Source organism: Vidua chalybeata, chromosome Z (assembly GCF_026979565.1).
Source record: "Vidua chalybeata isolate OUT-0048 chromosome Z, bVidCha1 merged haplotype, whole genome shotgun sequence".
Classification (NCBI taxonomy): Eukaryota; Metazoa; Chordata; class Aves; order Passeriformes; family Viduidae; genus Vidua; species Vidua chalybeata.
In genome coordinates, this window is record NC_071570.1 from 27,915,764 (window position 1) to 27,932,691 (window position 16,928).

The window sequence follows — 16,928 nt, forward strand, 5'->3', positions numbered from 1 at the left end:
CTTGGAAGAAGAGATGGATCCCCACACAGCTAAAAAAAAAAAAAAAAAACAAACAGTTGACCAGTCACCAGTAAGACAAGCTCTACATTTGCATTAGGCAAGATTAGGGAAGAAGGTTGGCAATGGTATTTCCAAATGCTGTATTAGCTATACTGTCTTATTTCCCTTTGTTTAAAAAACTTAAGAGTTGACTTTTATAGTTAGTTCATATAGTTCAGGTGACTTTCCCTAGAAGCTGATCTACTCATCTTGGGGAAGATTAGATATTTGCTCAAATACACCTTTTCAAGTGGGTTTTAAGTAAGCTACTGTACCATTTTAAGAAGTGCTGTATCTAGAAATCCCATTTAGTTTTTTGTAGGTCTTTTCCTCTCTCTCTCTTCTCTTGGGGAAACATGCATTGCAATGGGACACCATAGTTTTTCTGCTTCCTTGGGAGCTGGTAGGGCAAGTAGCTATTTTTAACCAGAAGGAGTCAGATATTGTGATTTATTTAGGCTAATCTTGTAAAACTTATTCTCTAGACAATTCACCAGTTGCATGAAAAGCACCTTAGTGCTTTTTTTGTAATGTGGGTCCCAAGGCTGAACACAGCATTCAAGCTTTATGTCCAATATTAATGTTTTTTGTGAAAATGGGGTGTGAATAGATGGATGGGTGTAATGAGGCTATATGTAACAAATATTCTCAGGCTGGTTACTTTCCTATCTGTTTTGAAGAATTGAAGAATACCCTTATTGAATAGCTCATTGATTTTTGAATTAAACCAAATAAGATTATACTCTTTGGTTTCTAAGTAATTTTTCTTGTTTTGTTGCATTTTTTTTTTTGGAACTGCAGAACAGGTGAAATTTTGTTACCATTTTCATTCAGTAGGCCCTCATTAGTAACAGGATTCTGCTTGCATTGTTGCCTTAGGGATGAAGAATGGAAGCTTACCTTGTTTTAATAGCTAAAGAATAAATATATACATACAATTCTATATTAATTTGTTATTAATAACCTGCCCTTACTTCCATGTTTGGTTTTTTTAATTGAAGGCTTGGTATTTTTGAAGGAGTTCAGCAGCAGGCTAACACAGGCAAGACCATGAAGTTAGGCACATTTACTTACCTTTTGTATGCACAGGAATGCATTGATAATTCATTATTTTATCCCTGCTATTTTCAGCGATGGACATTATTTTTTCTGAACAGACAACTAGTTATAAGTAGCTACTAGTTTTTAGTGTCTTTAAGATGTCTTTGTACTATTCTGATAGTCATAAAGTTGGATTGCTCCTCCATTTCTTGGCACTTTGACTCCAGCTTATGCAAAGTTGTACCCATCTACCAAAATACCAGAACTATTAAATAGACCTTAAGAATTATCTGTGAATAAAAAGGAAAAAGACCCTGCACTGTATTGTTGTGTCCCTGGAATAAATGTACCTAAGATTCCCCTTTAAATGATATTTAGATTATTCCATTTTCTTGAGTTGTCTTTTTTTGCTGCCCTCTAGAATTTGTATCCTAGTAGAGTAGAAGTGTTTCATGCTGAAACAGAGGTGTAAATTTATTTAATAGTAAGATACTAATAGCTTAAGCAACTAAAAGGAAATTGTCATGTACTGGTAGAGTTGCTCCTTTGTACAATGGGTGGCTTGAGAAGAAAGATTTAGTAGCTTGATGGAAGGCTAATTACAGCTTTAGGACTGCAGAGGAATTTCTGATTGTGCTCAGGGAAAGCAGAAGAAAGCTGGTATATGACAACTCCGCTTTTGGGCCCTAGTCACATGGAAGTGGAGCTGTGGAAGATGGTGCATTCTTAGATGAGATGGTTGAAACAAATAGTGAGTTGGAATAGTGTGTGAGATTCATAGGGACTTAATGCATGAATCCAAGGGTATCTGGGTTTCTATAGTTTCAGGTTATGTTATATGTATCTAAGACTGAAAGTTAATAAAATGTTAGTCTTACAGACTGCAAGTCCAATGGTTGTGTTCTTAGTGAGAACTCAAATGCTACAAAATACTGTGTGCTACTGGAAGAGTAGAAGAGCATAGGCAATGACTTTGTGATAGGAACAATTGTCTGTGTGGAATTGTTTAGGTACAAAACAGTTTCCCTTGTGCTGAAGTTTCCTCCTTGTGAGGATTTTCACATGTGTTTTACATCCTCTCTCCCAGACCTTTATTTTCTGTTAAACCTTAATAAGGGAAAGCTCTTCTTGTCTTTTCATGGAATCTGATTGTTACTTTAATACTGAATGTATAAATAAAGCTGCTACAACCATCTCTGCATTCTGCTCTGCATCCTCTCTCTAACCTTCTTTAGTGCTTCAAAGGTGGAGCTACATAGATGTTCTAAAACAAACTTTCCATTATGAAGAAAGACATTTTTCATACCCATTCTGGTAACTGAAACACAGTTCACTGTACAGAGAGTATTTAATGGATGGTTTAGCATCCAACTTCAATGAACAGATAGAAGATAGGATGTATTTACACCATAGTGTTACTAATCTATGTTAAGTTTAGATAAACTTGGACTATGAATATATACTTTTAAGATGATAATATAAAAGGCAAGAGACTTTGACTTAAAAAAATTATATGAGGGAAATTAATTTCAGATAATCTTGTCTTTGTAAATACATTAAGTACTCCACATGTCTGTAGAAGATGAGTTTTTATTAAACAACTAAATATTTTTTATTAGACATGGTAAAGAGTTTCCAGCATGATGTAAAGTCTGCTCAGGCAAATGTCCAAAATAGATGCAAAATGAGCATATACAATATACTAGCTACAATCATGCATTGTAGCTAGTTTGTTCAAACAAGTGAATTTTCTGCTTCATAAGAAGTAAAAGACAGAACAGATAGACTTTGATGCTGTATTTTCTTATATGAATTAAAGTAGTTTTATACTAACATCTAAGTATTTTTAAGGATTATAATGCTTAGGTAATTCCCATTGTAAAAATAAAATGAACGAAAAGTTCATACATTAGAAGTTTTGTGATTGAACTTTCTAGGAAGTTTTGTTTCATATGGGTTACTCTGTCTGAGACCACACTGATGTAGACTGTGTGCATCCAAAGAACAGACTGACAAAAAACTGCAAAACCCAAACACCAAAAAAATCTCAAAAATGTAGAAAGTTGAAAATGCAACTTCTCTTTTTGTCTTCTTGTCTATCACTCCATTTTCCCCTGCTCTGATACCCAAAAGTGGGAAGTGTCTGAAGTAGCATACCTGATCACTGCATTATAAATTGTACTAAGTTGCTTTTTCTGTTGGTTTGTGCCCATATTCATTACCTTCCAGAAGTCTTTGGAAATTGAAAAACCAGTCTGAGTGCTGCTCAGTTAAGGTTATCAGAGGTGTGCTCATACTTAACTGGCTAAATTGAAGATGTGTTTTGGGGACTAAGATAGTTTTGTTTATTTGTCTGGTGATTTTGTGGGAAAGGGAAGATGATACAAGAGGATAGGCTAAAAAATGTTTTTAAATTGCTTTCACTTTTATCAGGAATGTTCCAATATTTTCATTTAAACTCATACTTTTTCTGCAGCTTCTGGAAAAACATAAGAATACAGAAAGTATGGTAGAGCTCCTTGAACTGTACCAAATGGAAGATGAAGCCTACAGTAATCTTGCAGAAGCGACCACAGAGCTCTACCAGTACTTACTGCAACCATTCCGAGATATGAGGGAACTTGCAATGCTTAGAAGACAGCAGATAAAGGTAGGGTAAAGGCAACTGAAATCCTTATTATTTGGGAAGTTCTGGTTTTTAGTTCCTGTTTACTAGTTCTGTTATGCAGTATATGAACTGATATTTTTCCACTAGATGCTGACTCTGTTTTTCTGGGCTCTTCATTAAATGAGTACTTTTGATGAGTGAGAACATCTGACATATGTAACTAAACACCACCTGTTTATCTTACGTCTTACCCTTCTAATGCATGGCTGAATTGAATAGGTCAAACTTAAAATTTTGTGGTTGGGAATATTGAGTAATATATAAAAGACAAAGAGATATGCAGTATTTATAGTATTGTAAATTCTAGAAGATTATCTCAGGAAACTAAAATGAAAAGTAACTTTCTGTGTAATTTGGTGAACTGTGAAAAGTCAGTAGCTTTTTTTCTCATATTGCAAAAGACTTAAACACACAGAACCATATTAAAATACATAATTTGTTGTAACACTTGGACAGTATATTTTCCTAAGACATAAAAAAGCCATCTGAAGAATACTGCATTTTGGTAAATTTGTTCCAGAATGATTATGTTTGTTATATTTGAAAGTAATTCTAATCTTGAATGCTTAGCCAGAACTAACAGATGTTATCTTTATTGCATCTTGGATATACTTTTGATAAAATTATTAGTTTCTGTGCAGATTATTAAGACTGCAGCCTTCTAATTCTATGCTAAAATTTTGTTTCATTTAGTCTGTATTGTAAATGTCATTTTATCTCAGCTTATTATCTTACTCAATTAGCCAACAATTTCTTTACTGTTTTCAGCTTAAAAATAGTGTTCCTCTCTGGTTTTGAGAAAGAATGAGGGAGGGAGGCAAAAAGATTTATGATGTATTAGTTTTATTTTGACATATTGCTTTGTGCCTAAAGTAGTTCTTCAGAAAAATCAGCAATCTTAAATGAACTCAGTTTTATAACGTGATGATGTTTTAACTAAAAGTGCTTTTTCTTCTCTTGAATGCTGTTGCTGCACAGAGAATTGGCATGAATATTTTTTTTCAAACATATTATACAGTTGAAGCCTATAAACACTTCATTTATTAAAAAGCTTTCTTCAAAGCATGGTGAAATAATTCCCATTTTGTTGGAATTTTTAGTAGAGAAAAAGATGATTTGTTTGTTCTTCTGTCAAATAAGAGAAGTAAATATTAAAATGAGTAGAAATACATATTAAGAGTTATGTTGTGTTTTGCTTTGTTTTGATTTTTTAAAAACTCAGTAATCTCTTGAATTCCAGTTTTAAAATGCATCATTTAATGTTCTTCCTGAAAGATTTAACGTTGATAAACTTCAGTGTATTCTGTGATTGATTATTTTTGTAATACATAATTTCTTTTAATGTACATTGTGTTCTCTTCCTAATTTGGCAATTTGTGAGTTAAAAAACTTGGTCATCTGTATAATGCAGTAGAGAAAGATGCCATCTCTTGTTTTTCCTTTCATCGTTTGAGAGAAAGCAGTACTTGTATCTATGATGACAAAACATATATTATACTGGGTAGCTAGGATTGAAGAAATGTTTTCTAAATAGAACTTATGCATGAAATGGTTTGTATTAACTTGCTGCTTATGTTTTCCTGGCAGGCTTTAATGTTTCAGACCTTTTCTGTATTAGGTATCTGTTTCTGATTTGTGGGGAAGTTGTTTTTGTTTGGATTGGTTTTTTGGGTTTTTTTAAAGAATTTGGGAGGTTTTAAGTTTTTTAATCAGCTTAATTTTGTCAGTTTTCAAAATGAGTTTAGAAGGAAGTTAATTACATCACCTGTAATCTTTGGGAAGAGTCTTTTCTGATTTTGGAGCAGGACATAAAAATTGGAATATATGTCATCTGTGTTAAATTTCTGCTATTCTTGTGAAATTTTAAGGAAGAGACAAGCCTATAGGAGGCAAGGGAAAAACAAAAACAAAGTTCTGTCTTCAGTGGAAGCTTACTAGAGAGGGACGTCTGTATTGTACCCAGAGTCCTTCTTTGGGAAAAAACCCTACCAAACAACAAACATAACAGCCCAGAATGAAAGTTAAAAACCATGTGGAAGCTTGGAAATGTAGATTACTGCTGCCCAATATAGACATGATAGAATCTTGTTTCATTTTATATTTTGATCGTACACTAATCTTTCAGGTGTATTTTGCTTCATTTAGTGTAAAGGATGGAACATTTAGGTGTGTAAAGAATCAAAGCTGTCAACTACTTAAATACTTCTGGATTTGAAAAGCAGGATGAAAAAGGTATAAGATCATGAAAGGGAAAAAAGCTGGGTTATTATGAAATGAAACGTCACTATGGAAAAGTAACTTCTAATGGCATTTCTGCTTAATTACGAGTTAGTCTTCTGACCCTAAAACAATGTGTTCAGTAAGTGATATGCTTGTCTTTTTTTGGGCTTCCAGGATCAGAAACCTGGTTTTGTTTATATAAATGCTCTTTATATATAAGTGCTGCTCAAATCCATGGGGACTTCACTCCAAGCATTTCAAGATGCTTACCAGATACCATGCATTCTTGAAAGAGCTGAGCATTGCAAGCACAGCTGTGTTTTGGACTTAAATCTTTATATGTATGATATGGGAACAACCCTGCTCACCCCAAGGCCTTTATGAGGGACACAGAAATAAAAGCCAACTTGTAATGAATGATATTATCAAATTGAGAAATGCCTATCAAAGAAGCAAGTCTGAACTCATTTCAAGATTAAAATATACTTACTAAACATACTCAGTGTGTTTAGTATGACTGTATTTTGTAAGGTAAATGTGAAAAGTTGTAAGCCAGCCAAAGAGTCTGTATGTTCACTGAATGCTGGAGAAGGCATAATAAAGGAACTGAAGACAGTATTATATTTTTTATATATGTAAAAGCTGGGCTGGATTTGTATTGGGATTTTCTGATTTAGTTATGGACTGTTGCTGGTTTAGTTGTAATAATATGTAAAGACATTAGAGTAGTGAGTTTTAGCATGTTAATTTCACTATATGTGTTACTGGACCTTTTCTTGCGCTTTCAGATTATTGGGTATTATATAGGCACCAGGCAAATGAAGCTTGATACTCAAATGCTGTGTTACATGTTTTGGGCTGTCTGTATATTCTTCCAAGAACTGGGAAGACAACTGTGAACACAAAACTACAGGACAAACAAGGTTCATAGATTAATCTAGCATTAATGTTGAATTTTAAATGGAATTTAAGATACTCTTTTTGCTAAGAATCAGACTATTTGGTGACTAAGAAAAGGTGTTATATTTTTGATTCTAAAAATGTTTCACATTTATGTCCACAAATTTTTCCTGAATCAAAATAAATAATTTCTCTGTGAAAATTTGCCTATTTTTTGTGTGTGCAGAACACACATTGCCATAGGAGAAAAGTGGGATGTAGTAGTCATCAATAGCTGGAAATGAAAATGCTGAGTGTTTCTGAAATTTGGAAAAATCAGAGTAGATACCTCTGTTCTGGTGCCTTTGATTTCAGAAAATTAAATCTAAATTTTGTGAGATCCTCCATATATAGTGCTATGTTTTTCAGAAAGTATGTGAGGGAGCTACAAGTTAATGGTTGATACTTGGCTATAGAGCTTCTGGCCAGGTTACTATGATCAAGCTTTAAGTCTTGTAAGACTAAGACATGAAGGTTTCTTTGATACAGGGTACCAAATCTGGTTAATTAGAAAAGACAAAAAAAATTATTTAAAAAAATGACTTCATGGGTTAAACCCCAAAGCCTTTTTTGTCTGTATGTCTGTGTTCACCAGTCTTCATACAGTCAAAGAAACTACCTTGCTACTTAGAATTTTTATGGCCTTGCAGTTGTGGACAGTATTTCAGTCAAGATGAATAGGCACCAGGTTTGTTCAAATGCCAAGTGAAATCAGTGGGAGGCCTTCTCTTTTCATGCTTGAGGGTTCTTTGTCCTTGATATTGGACTAGAGATAAAATGTAAACAAATTACTTCACAAGCTACATGTAGATGCCAGCAAAACTACAAAACATGCATTCTTGAAGGTCTGAGTTGAGCTGGTTTTGCTTAACTGGAAACTGGTAATATCTCATTATGGGTGAAAGCTTAGAGCCACCATTATATCTCAGCTCCTCTCCAGGAAATGAGAACATTGAAAACTTATTGTATGTTAAATATATTAAACATACTCATAGCTTCATTGCTTACGTGTAAATTACTTTTACTTGCATGTTAGTTCACATGAATGTGAGGAGATTTTAATGACTTCAAATACATTAATATTGAGGTCTAGCACTGGAAGCTAGAGATTAGAACAGCATATATGTTGGTGATTCATAACATCCTGCTTTTAAAAATTTTGGAATCTTTTATTAGTCTGTCTGAAAGTTTGCTTCCCTCTCAAGCTCGCTTATGCATGTTCTAGTATATTAAAAATACAATTCTAGCTCAACTATGTGTGGATTTCTTTGTTTAATATATGGTGGTGAATTGCAGTAGTGAACTTTATAACTTTGATTTATGCAAAATTAAGTACTTAGAAATAAATTGTATTGTATTGAATGTGTAAAATTTTGGTTAAAAATAGTTTAGTATGAAGTATGAAACAAGTTTAGCCATGAGAACAGCTGGCAAAACTGAGAGAATTAATTTAAAAAGTACTTACAGAATATCTTTTTTTGAAAGGTCTCTAATCACGTAAAGATGTTTTGGAGAAACTGTAAAACATCAAAGGATTTTAAACTTATTTTTTAATCTATTTGCACCTGAAGGGGTGTTCTCACATCATTAGGAATAATACTTAAATAAATACAGCTTTTGAAAAACTTACAGACTGGAGAAGAAATCTAAGTTTATGCAAAATGTTCAGAAACTTCAGGGAAATTATTGCTTGCTTGTTTGAGAATATGATACAATATGGTGAATTATGCTAATTGTCTTTATAGTTTGATTCCAAAGGATTGTATGTCAGTCTCTGTTAACAATCTGGACTATAAATCCTCTAGCCTATTAAATGATCTCAGAACAGAACATTTTGCTGACTTAAAGTCAGGACTTTATGGACTTTCTCAAAAAAAAAAGTTCTAAAGAGGCGATCTGATAAAAAGCAGGTTGGTACCCTAAATCATTTAATGTTGGTACCCTAAATCATTTAATGAAACTTAGTTCCTGGTAAGAGGTAGCTGACTACAAAACTGTGGTGTATATCTGATTGGTTAAATCTGCTTGTCTGCAAAATGAGTAGAGTACAAGACTGCTCTAGGTGTTCCGCTATGATAGTGCTTAATGAGACTTGTAGAAAAATTTGATTATGTTGAATGCTGAAAGGTTCATTGTTTAGTTTTTTAAAAAGTCACCATACAAAAACGTGGTGTGAATAATAAAATGTCAGGTGAAATTTCAATAAAGAAAAATGAATGCATGTGCAAAAGGTTGATGACAACCTCCAGAAGCATATATGCATATTTATGTGCACCTAATTAACTAATTACTACGCTTGAGAAAAAATGTATAAGATTTATCTTGAGTTTGCTGCCAAACGCAGCAAAATGGTGCTTTTGCCAAGTGTCAAAGAGAAAACATCATACTTCGAAATACATCTATGGTATATTTGCATCTTGAATGTCACAGTTTTAATTTCTTCCTCTCAAAAATGTACCACAGTATCAGGATAATGACCGTATGTAAGGAAAGAGTGTTTCCCTACTAAGCATCCTCAGTGCTAGACCAGAGTAAAAGAATTGAATTGCCTTAGTTTGGAAAGCAAACTAAAAAACAGACAAACAAAAAAAACCAACCCACCTAAAAAAAAAAAAAACAAAAACAAAACAAAACCAAAAAAAAAAACAAAACAAAAAAACCCCCTAAAACCTAAAAAACTAAAAAAAAAACCACCAAAAAAACCCCAAAAAATCACAAAGATCGGAAAGATATATAAATCATGAATGTTAAAGGGTAGAAAGTATAGAAAAATAGGGATACCTCAATGGACCTGTGGTGGTTTAAAACAACCTACAAATAAAGCAAAAACAAATTCTTAATACACCTTACATGCTCTGTGGCAATAATTTCCGCAGTTTAACTGTGGACACCAAATGCATATGTGTTTAGAAAGAAAATCATCAGTGTCTATTAATGATATTAATGATTAACTGTTAGCTTAGGAGGTCTGTAAAAGAATTCGGGAGTTAGCAATGTACCTTGTCTTCATTTTTTTTCCCTCGAGTACTAGTAATGCAGGAAATAGTGCAGAAAAATGCAGAATCAGTGTATCCATTCAAAAAGGTATTTGATGGAACTTTGAAAGGCTAGTAAACGTGCAGAAAATTCTAAATTTTGTGTCCCTGAGGATTAGAGTCAAGGAGGGTAAAACCTAGAAGTGTATGATTTTTTTTTTTTCCTTTGCAATGTTGGAGATAGGGAAAGAGGAAGAAGGAGGAGACTTTGATGCAATGTTATTCAAACTGTGGAGATCAAGGAGAGGGACTGAAGACCTTCAGAGGTTGAAAAATTTGCTGAGAGTCTAAAGTTTATAAAGATTTTTTTTTACCTAAATATCTAAATAGTTAGAAATCTAGTACTTTTTAGTACTTCTTTTCAGTAGTGCTCTGAAAAAAACCCTTTTTGTAAGCTTTCATCATATTTTCTAGCTTCATACTGAAACTTACCAGGCTTTATTTGCTAGTTGTTACAGTTACTTTCAGTATCCACGTTCATGGCTATTTATATGTCTTTAATCTGATTTCTTCTGGCTAATACTTTTGTCACTATTTCTCTTTTTTCAGGATATCTGTATATAAAAATTATCAACCATATTTTGATGAACTCTTGATATATATGCTTAACATTTTGTCTATTGCATATGTTAAGTTTTTTTTAACTGAAGATTTAAAAATCCATCCAGTCATTTTCATGTGCAAATAGAACATAGAATGTCTGGAAACACTCAATCTCACTTGCCTTTGAGTTAACTTGGCTTAAACAACATTTTCAAATAACTAGTAAAATATGTCTTCTTAAAAATATATTCTCTGAAAAATAAAAGCTTTCTTTTTGAAGGTGAACTCTCTTTTAGTCTAGGTCTCAGTCAGTGAAGCTGAAATGTATAGAAAGGTTTTATGCTATACAGATGAATGAGTAAGGAAGGCGTAATGCTGGGTACACTGTTTGGCTTTAATTCTGTCAATTGCCAATATAAAATACTGTAGCTTAGTGTTTTTAACATTTTACCTCTTTACATAAATTCTTTTGTGTCTTGGGAAAAAATACCAGTTAAATAAACCCAGTCTTTCCTCTAATGTTTGCCCTAACCTAAATATTCTATGATTTTTCTCTTCTGACTACTTCTTAGTTTTTCAGCATTCTGCATAATTCTGGAAAAAACATTCACCACTGCACTTTGAAGTAGAGTGACATTACTATTCAGTCTTCTTTCTGTATGTCCTAACATCTTGTTACCTTTTGGTTTGTTACTTCCTTTACAGTCTTGACTGAATTACGTGTGTTGCTCTCCTGTGTTTTAAGATAATCAAAACTCCCGCAGTTTGTATTTTAGTCCCAGGTGCCAGATATTTTGAGGCATCTAGACCATGCAAACTAAATGTGTTTTTATGTATTAACATTGAAGTCCGTGTCCATATTCCTTGGGGTAAAACTATAAAGCCTTTTTCAAAGCTGAATGATTTCACCTAATATATTTAGAGCTGTATGTACAGAATTATAACTTATTAGTGTTGAGTTTGTGTTAATGGCTGGGAGCACAGTTAAATTAAAAACAACAATAACAAAAAACTTAGTAAGAGCTAACTTTGAGAAGTCTCTGACTAGATGCTGAAATGCATGTTTTCTGGCTGCTATGTCTAGCAGGCTGTGGTTGGAATTGCTTGTTTGACCTCTTGGAGAAGGCAGATAGCTGAGCCTTTGATCTGAAACATGCTTTCATGTATAAAGCCATTTCCATTTTGTGTTTTGCCACTGTCATCTATACTACTCACTCAGCTTACTTTTTTTTTGTTCTTATATTAACTGACCTGCTGTTACATGTCACATTTTTCTCCTTTTCTACCTATTACAAATCCATCCAGGAGAAGAATAACAAAGGGAGTTGGAGTGATGTGACATATCCCTGCCTAAGTTATTACATGGCCTGAGTCAAGTCTTACTCCAGTCAATCTTGCCCATTGTCCAGAAAAAAACATGGGAGGTATTAAAGACCTTCACTTAGTACATGTATAATATATGTGTATCCCATCGTTTCAGGCCTGTTGCTCATATTTTCTCTCAATCAGCTTAGTTTAACCATAATTTGCGAATTTTTCCAGAGAAGGATATTTTGAGTACAGCATTGCCTCTGTTGATCCATCCTCATTTGCTACTTTAGGAACCCCCTTTCAGTTTGTTTTCTCTGAAGAATTCATTTGTTCTCCTTCAGAAACATATCAATGCAGTGTTGACTTGTGTTCTTTTATGTTCCATTAGTCTAAAGCAATAGCTGATGAAAATAGGTGCTTGTGTGATATGTTGAAGTTGATGGCTTCTGCTGTTTCTATCCTTTCTTCTGTGTTTTGCAAAACCACTTTTGTGAAAGCTGTCATAATTTTCTTAGCTTCAAAGCATCATTTGAAGTAAAGCTTGTAAAACATGAAAGTCTACAAAAGCAAGTTTCATCATTGGGGAAAAAAATCATAGCAAATTCTACCGTGAAGCTTGGATTCCTCTCAAGGAGAATATAGGCTTTTTAAAGGAAGAATAGCTGGATTGATTTATTGGTAAAGTGATGAGTAGAAGAAAAACTGTAGATTTGGCTACTCATCTAATTGTGAGATGAGAGGTTTTTCTGTAGACCAGGCTTTCTCCAAAATTTTTGAATCTAAATGAGCAATTCCAGGCCAAAAACTCACTTTGAAAAATGTTAAGTAACTGCAAAGCCTTTTAGGTTAGGAAGAAACTTCAACTACATTAGAGTTTCTTAATTTTTGACTAAAAATATTATTAAATCAAAAGTAGATACACAAGTTTACAAGAAATGTGATTAGATGACAGCACTTTTTAGTTATTCTTTACCTTCTTTTAGTCATATTTAATATGGATAATAGTAATTTTAAAATTATTTTATTAGTCTCTGAAATGAGATCTGCTCTTTTATGAACTATAAAAACTGAAGATGCTTGCATTATAAAAGTGAGCAAAATAAAGCTTAAACAGATTATGCATGTATTACAAACAGTAATGGAATGCAGAAGCATGAAAGAGCTTCCTTTTAATTCCATAATGAGAGTTGTTGTCTTACATCAAGGTGATTAATTATTGAAGAGAATACAGAAAACAAAGTCTTCAAATCTCACAAGCCTGCTCATGTTGATGTTTAATAGTCCATGGCTACTCCCTTTTCCTTTTTAAATTCTTAGCTAGGACAAAATTAGGGAGTGGTCACTTCTGTCATGGAGGTGTTTGCAGGTGGGGAGAAAACCTGCCATTTCATAAGCTGCAAGTTTGAGACACATATTCCTTATCTTTACTCCCCAACTTTCCCCCCTGTTATAGCTGTAGTCTTCATTTAAGCTCTTTCCCACCTTGGGCTTACTTTCTATTTCCTGTGATAACATATGCTATGAATAAATTCTATCTTGTATATAAATGTACCACAGTTATATTATTTAAATTGAATATTATGATTTTATATATGCTTGTGTAGATTTTCTCTAGTGGCATTTTGTTGGACTGAGATATAATGCCCAGACAGCTGTTTGGCAAAGGGGATCATATATATTTCACCCCTATGTCTCAGTTGTTCATCTCTGTTTTCCTCTGGAGATTCTGCATCCTGCCTAGAAAGGATGACAAGCATAAATTTAATTAATGACCAGTAGATTACTGTAATTCTCTAGCTAGCTTGCACTTGAGAACTAGTAACTCTTCTAAGTTGTTGGTGCTATCAGTATTTGCACTCACAATATGGCTATATCTTTTTAATGTTTTCCCAAAGTGTACCAGGTGCATGGCTAGAAGTATCTTTTTGTATGCCCTCTATCTTCTAGTGTGTCATAGTTATTTGGTTTGATTATAAAGAATGACCATAATTACCTTTGGAAAGGTTGCGATCAATATTTTCTTTTATACTGGGTTTTTTTGATTGTTCCTTTTTAATAACTATTTTCCATTTTTACTTTTTTGATGGTGAAATTGAATCGGGTGGAATGAAGTGGCTGGATGGGAAGAGATTGGTTTTCCCACAGGGAGCATTGGATCACCTTCAGGTCAATGGAGTGGCTCTCAGAAGGCTACAGGGCATGTATGTCAGGCAAACCCAGCAAAGCAAGCTTGGGCAGGAACAACACAAGCCTGAACTGAGAAGCCCGGAGCAGCAGCCAGCTAGATCTGAGGCACCAAAAGAATTCCTAAAGTTTGCTGCCACTCAAAGTCATTGACCTAATAGAAACAAAGGTGGGAGCTGTCTTAGAGGAGGCAGTGCAGGCACTATTCATTGAATACTGTTCTGAAGTCACCTTTTGACAAGTCTGCTTTTCCAGAAATTAGATCCTATCTTTCATGTATCCAAAGAGTAACAGAGATCTTTGTGACTGAGGATTGTTACTCCAGCCTGGAAGCTTGTTCTTGAACTTTCTCATTTGGAATTTGTCACCTTGAACCTCAGTTCTCTCAGGCTGGCATAGCTGTGGAGAAGTTGTGGCTGTGGTAGTCTGGTCCAACAGCTTCAGAAGTGAAGGGAGCAAGCTTTTCAGTTTAAGGTTCATCCTTAGCTTCTAGCCATTCAACTTTATTAAGAAAGCATGTGGGATATTTCACCTGTCAAAGACAGTTCCCCACTCATACCTAGATTCTGTCTTCACCTTTAGATTGGATGCTGCCTTTGTAATAGAGCCTCATTCTTTCTTGTAGTTGAACCGTGACCATCAACTAAGCCTCACAGGGTGGCTTGTTCACTCTAGCTCAGTGGTGGTGGGAAGAGAATCAGAAGAGTAAAACTGAGAAAACTCATGAGTTGAGATAAAGACAGTTTAATACACAAAAACTATGCATGTGAAGCAAAGCAAAACAGGGAATTCATTCTCTGATTCCTATGGGTAGGCAGGTGTTCAGGTATCTCCAAGAGAGCAGGTTAACAGTGACTTAGAAGGACAAACACCCATCCCTCTGAATATTACCTGCTTCCCCCACCTTTATTGCTGAGTGTTCTATGGTAAAGAATGTCTCTGTTGGTCAGTTGGGGTCAGCTTTCCCACTTGTGTCCCTTTCCAACTTCTTGTGAACTCCCAGTCTCCTCAGTAGTGGAGTGGGATAAGAAGCAGAAAAGGCCTTGGCTCTGTGTCAGCACTGCTTAGCAGTAGCTAAAATATCCCTGTATTACTAGGACTGTTTGCAGCACAATTCCAAAACAGAGTCCATACCAACTAATACAAAGAATACTAATCCAGCCAAAACCAGCACATCCATCCTCCATTATTTTGTGTCTTCAGAACCAGAAAGTTAACACTGTGTGTGTGTCCCTTATCCAAGCTGCAGAATGCAAAGTCCAAACATGAATATTAGCTGTATCTTTGATTTTTTTTTTTTTAATTGTTCTGCAAGATATTTAAGAACCACGTTCTAAGAGTTTGACTGTCTGGCTAGATGTGTAGGTGTGGGCAAGCATGAAGGCAGATCAAGCAACATTAGGGAAAAGTTTCTATCCATTTTATCTTTCTGGGGCTCCTTTTACACTCCTTTTAAGCACACCACTGTTCCTGCAGCTTAAAGGCAAGTTGTTGATCTGTTCTTGTTCATGCAGTTGATTAAAGCCATGACTTCTTGGGTTTTCTCTGTGTTGCTTTATGAGTACCTTTAGCACTAACTGTGATATATGGATGACATACTTGGGATTGTGGATAATGAAAAGATGCTTCCCTTTTTTGTTACTTGTAAATACTTGCCCTAGGGAAATACAATTATATTATGCAATCATGAAACTCTTTAGCTTGCACGATGTGTGAATAATATTTGGCAGACAAAACTTTATAAAAAAACTGTTACTTTGAGGCTTACTCTCCTAGATCTCATGCCTAATAAGAATGTTACTCACATTACTCAGTGATCCTTTGTCAATTCAGTGTCAAGTTACCTTATCTCTACCAAGGAGCAGAAAAGGATGACTTTTAACTGTGTTTCTTTTTATCCAGCTTCACAAATGAATTTGCTGTTTCAGAGTTCTGTATAAATGAAAAGCATTAATTTCACCAGTGTGTAATTCACTGGTATGTGTGTATATGTATATATGTATATATATGTCTACAGTTCAATATTTATTTGGAAACCTGTCTGTCCACTCTTAAGTATTGCCCGTGGGAAACATGGGACATGTTTCTCCTACTCCATAGAATGACATGTTACAACGTATCTAGTAAGTGGTATTCACTTGCCACTTGTCCACATTATACTTAATCTGTTGCCTTTCTAAGAGTTTTGGAAATATATAAGAAGTAAGATTCAAATACCTTATTAATGTCCTCTAAGTGTTTTTCAAGAAATGAACAAGTATTTAGAAGTCATCTATTTGTTTTAACTTGTGAAAATCATCCATCTGAGAGATGGGGACAAGTGGGTATGGAGAAGTAGGTCCTGAACAGTCACTTAAAAACCTTTCATTTGCAATTGAACTATAGAGTGGATTGGATATTTAGACCAAACTGAAGCTTTGTGAAATCAAGATTAATATTTAAGGCATTAGAACTTCAGGTTGAAATATTCAGGGACATACAAAGTTGTGAGCACTTTTGGTTTTGTTCAGTTTTGCCTATACTATTAAGGTGTCTTCTTGATTGATAGATACGAAAAATATTAATAATGAATATTTCAGAATTGCATAAGCAGGTTTAAAATTTTTATTAAGTTACAAGATTTGTAGTCTGTTCAGTTTTTTGGTTTTGTTCAGTTTTGCCTATACTATTAAGGTGTCTTCTTGATTGATAGATACGAAAAATATTAATAATGAATATTTCAGAATTGCATAAGCAGGTTTAAATTTTTTATTAAGTTACAAGATTTGTAGTCTGTTATTGTAGTGTGACAGGTGTGTAAAAATTCTCAGATTTGGGAGAGAAAGCTATGTATTTATTATTTGTAAAACAAACTCCAAGTCTTTTATTGGCTTCAGCTAGCTGGGACCTCAGAATAAAATTGCCTTGATCTTGGCAATGAAAGGATGTTTGAGCTCCCAGGCACTAGG

General features: G+C 34.3%; 1 protein-coding gene across 4 annotated transcripts in view; it reads left to right on the forward strand.

The window, feature by feature from the left end:
• JMY (junction mediating and regulatory protein, p53 cofactor) overlaps positions 1 to 16,928 on the forward strand; it is a 64,597-nt gene that overhangs the window by 14,560 nt on the left and 33,109 nt on the right. For all 4 annotated transcript variants that reach the window (XR_008435475.1, XR_008435476.1, XR_008435477.1 and 1 more), the window contains exon 2: positions 3,557 to 3,730. Coding sequence is in view for 1 of the 4 variants with exons in the window: in XM_053969031.1 (XP_053825006.1) it covers positions 3,557 to 3,730 (174 nt within the window). In the remaining 3 variants the exon portion in view is untranslated. The remainder of the gene's footprint in view (positions 1 to 3,556; positions 3,731 to 16,928) is intronic.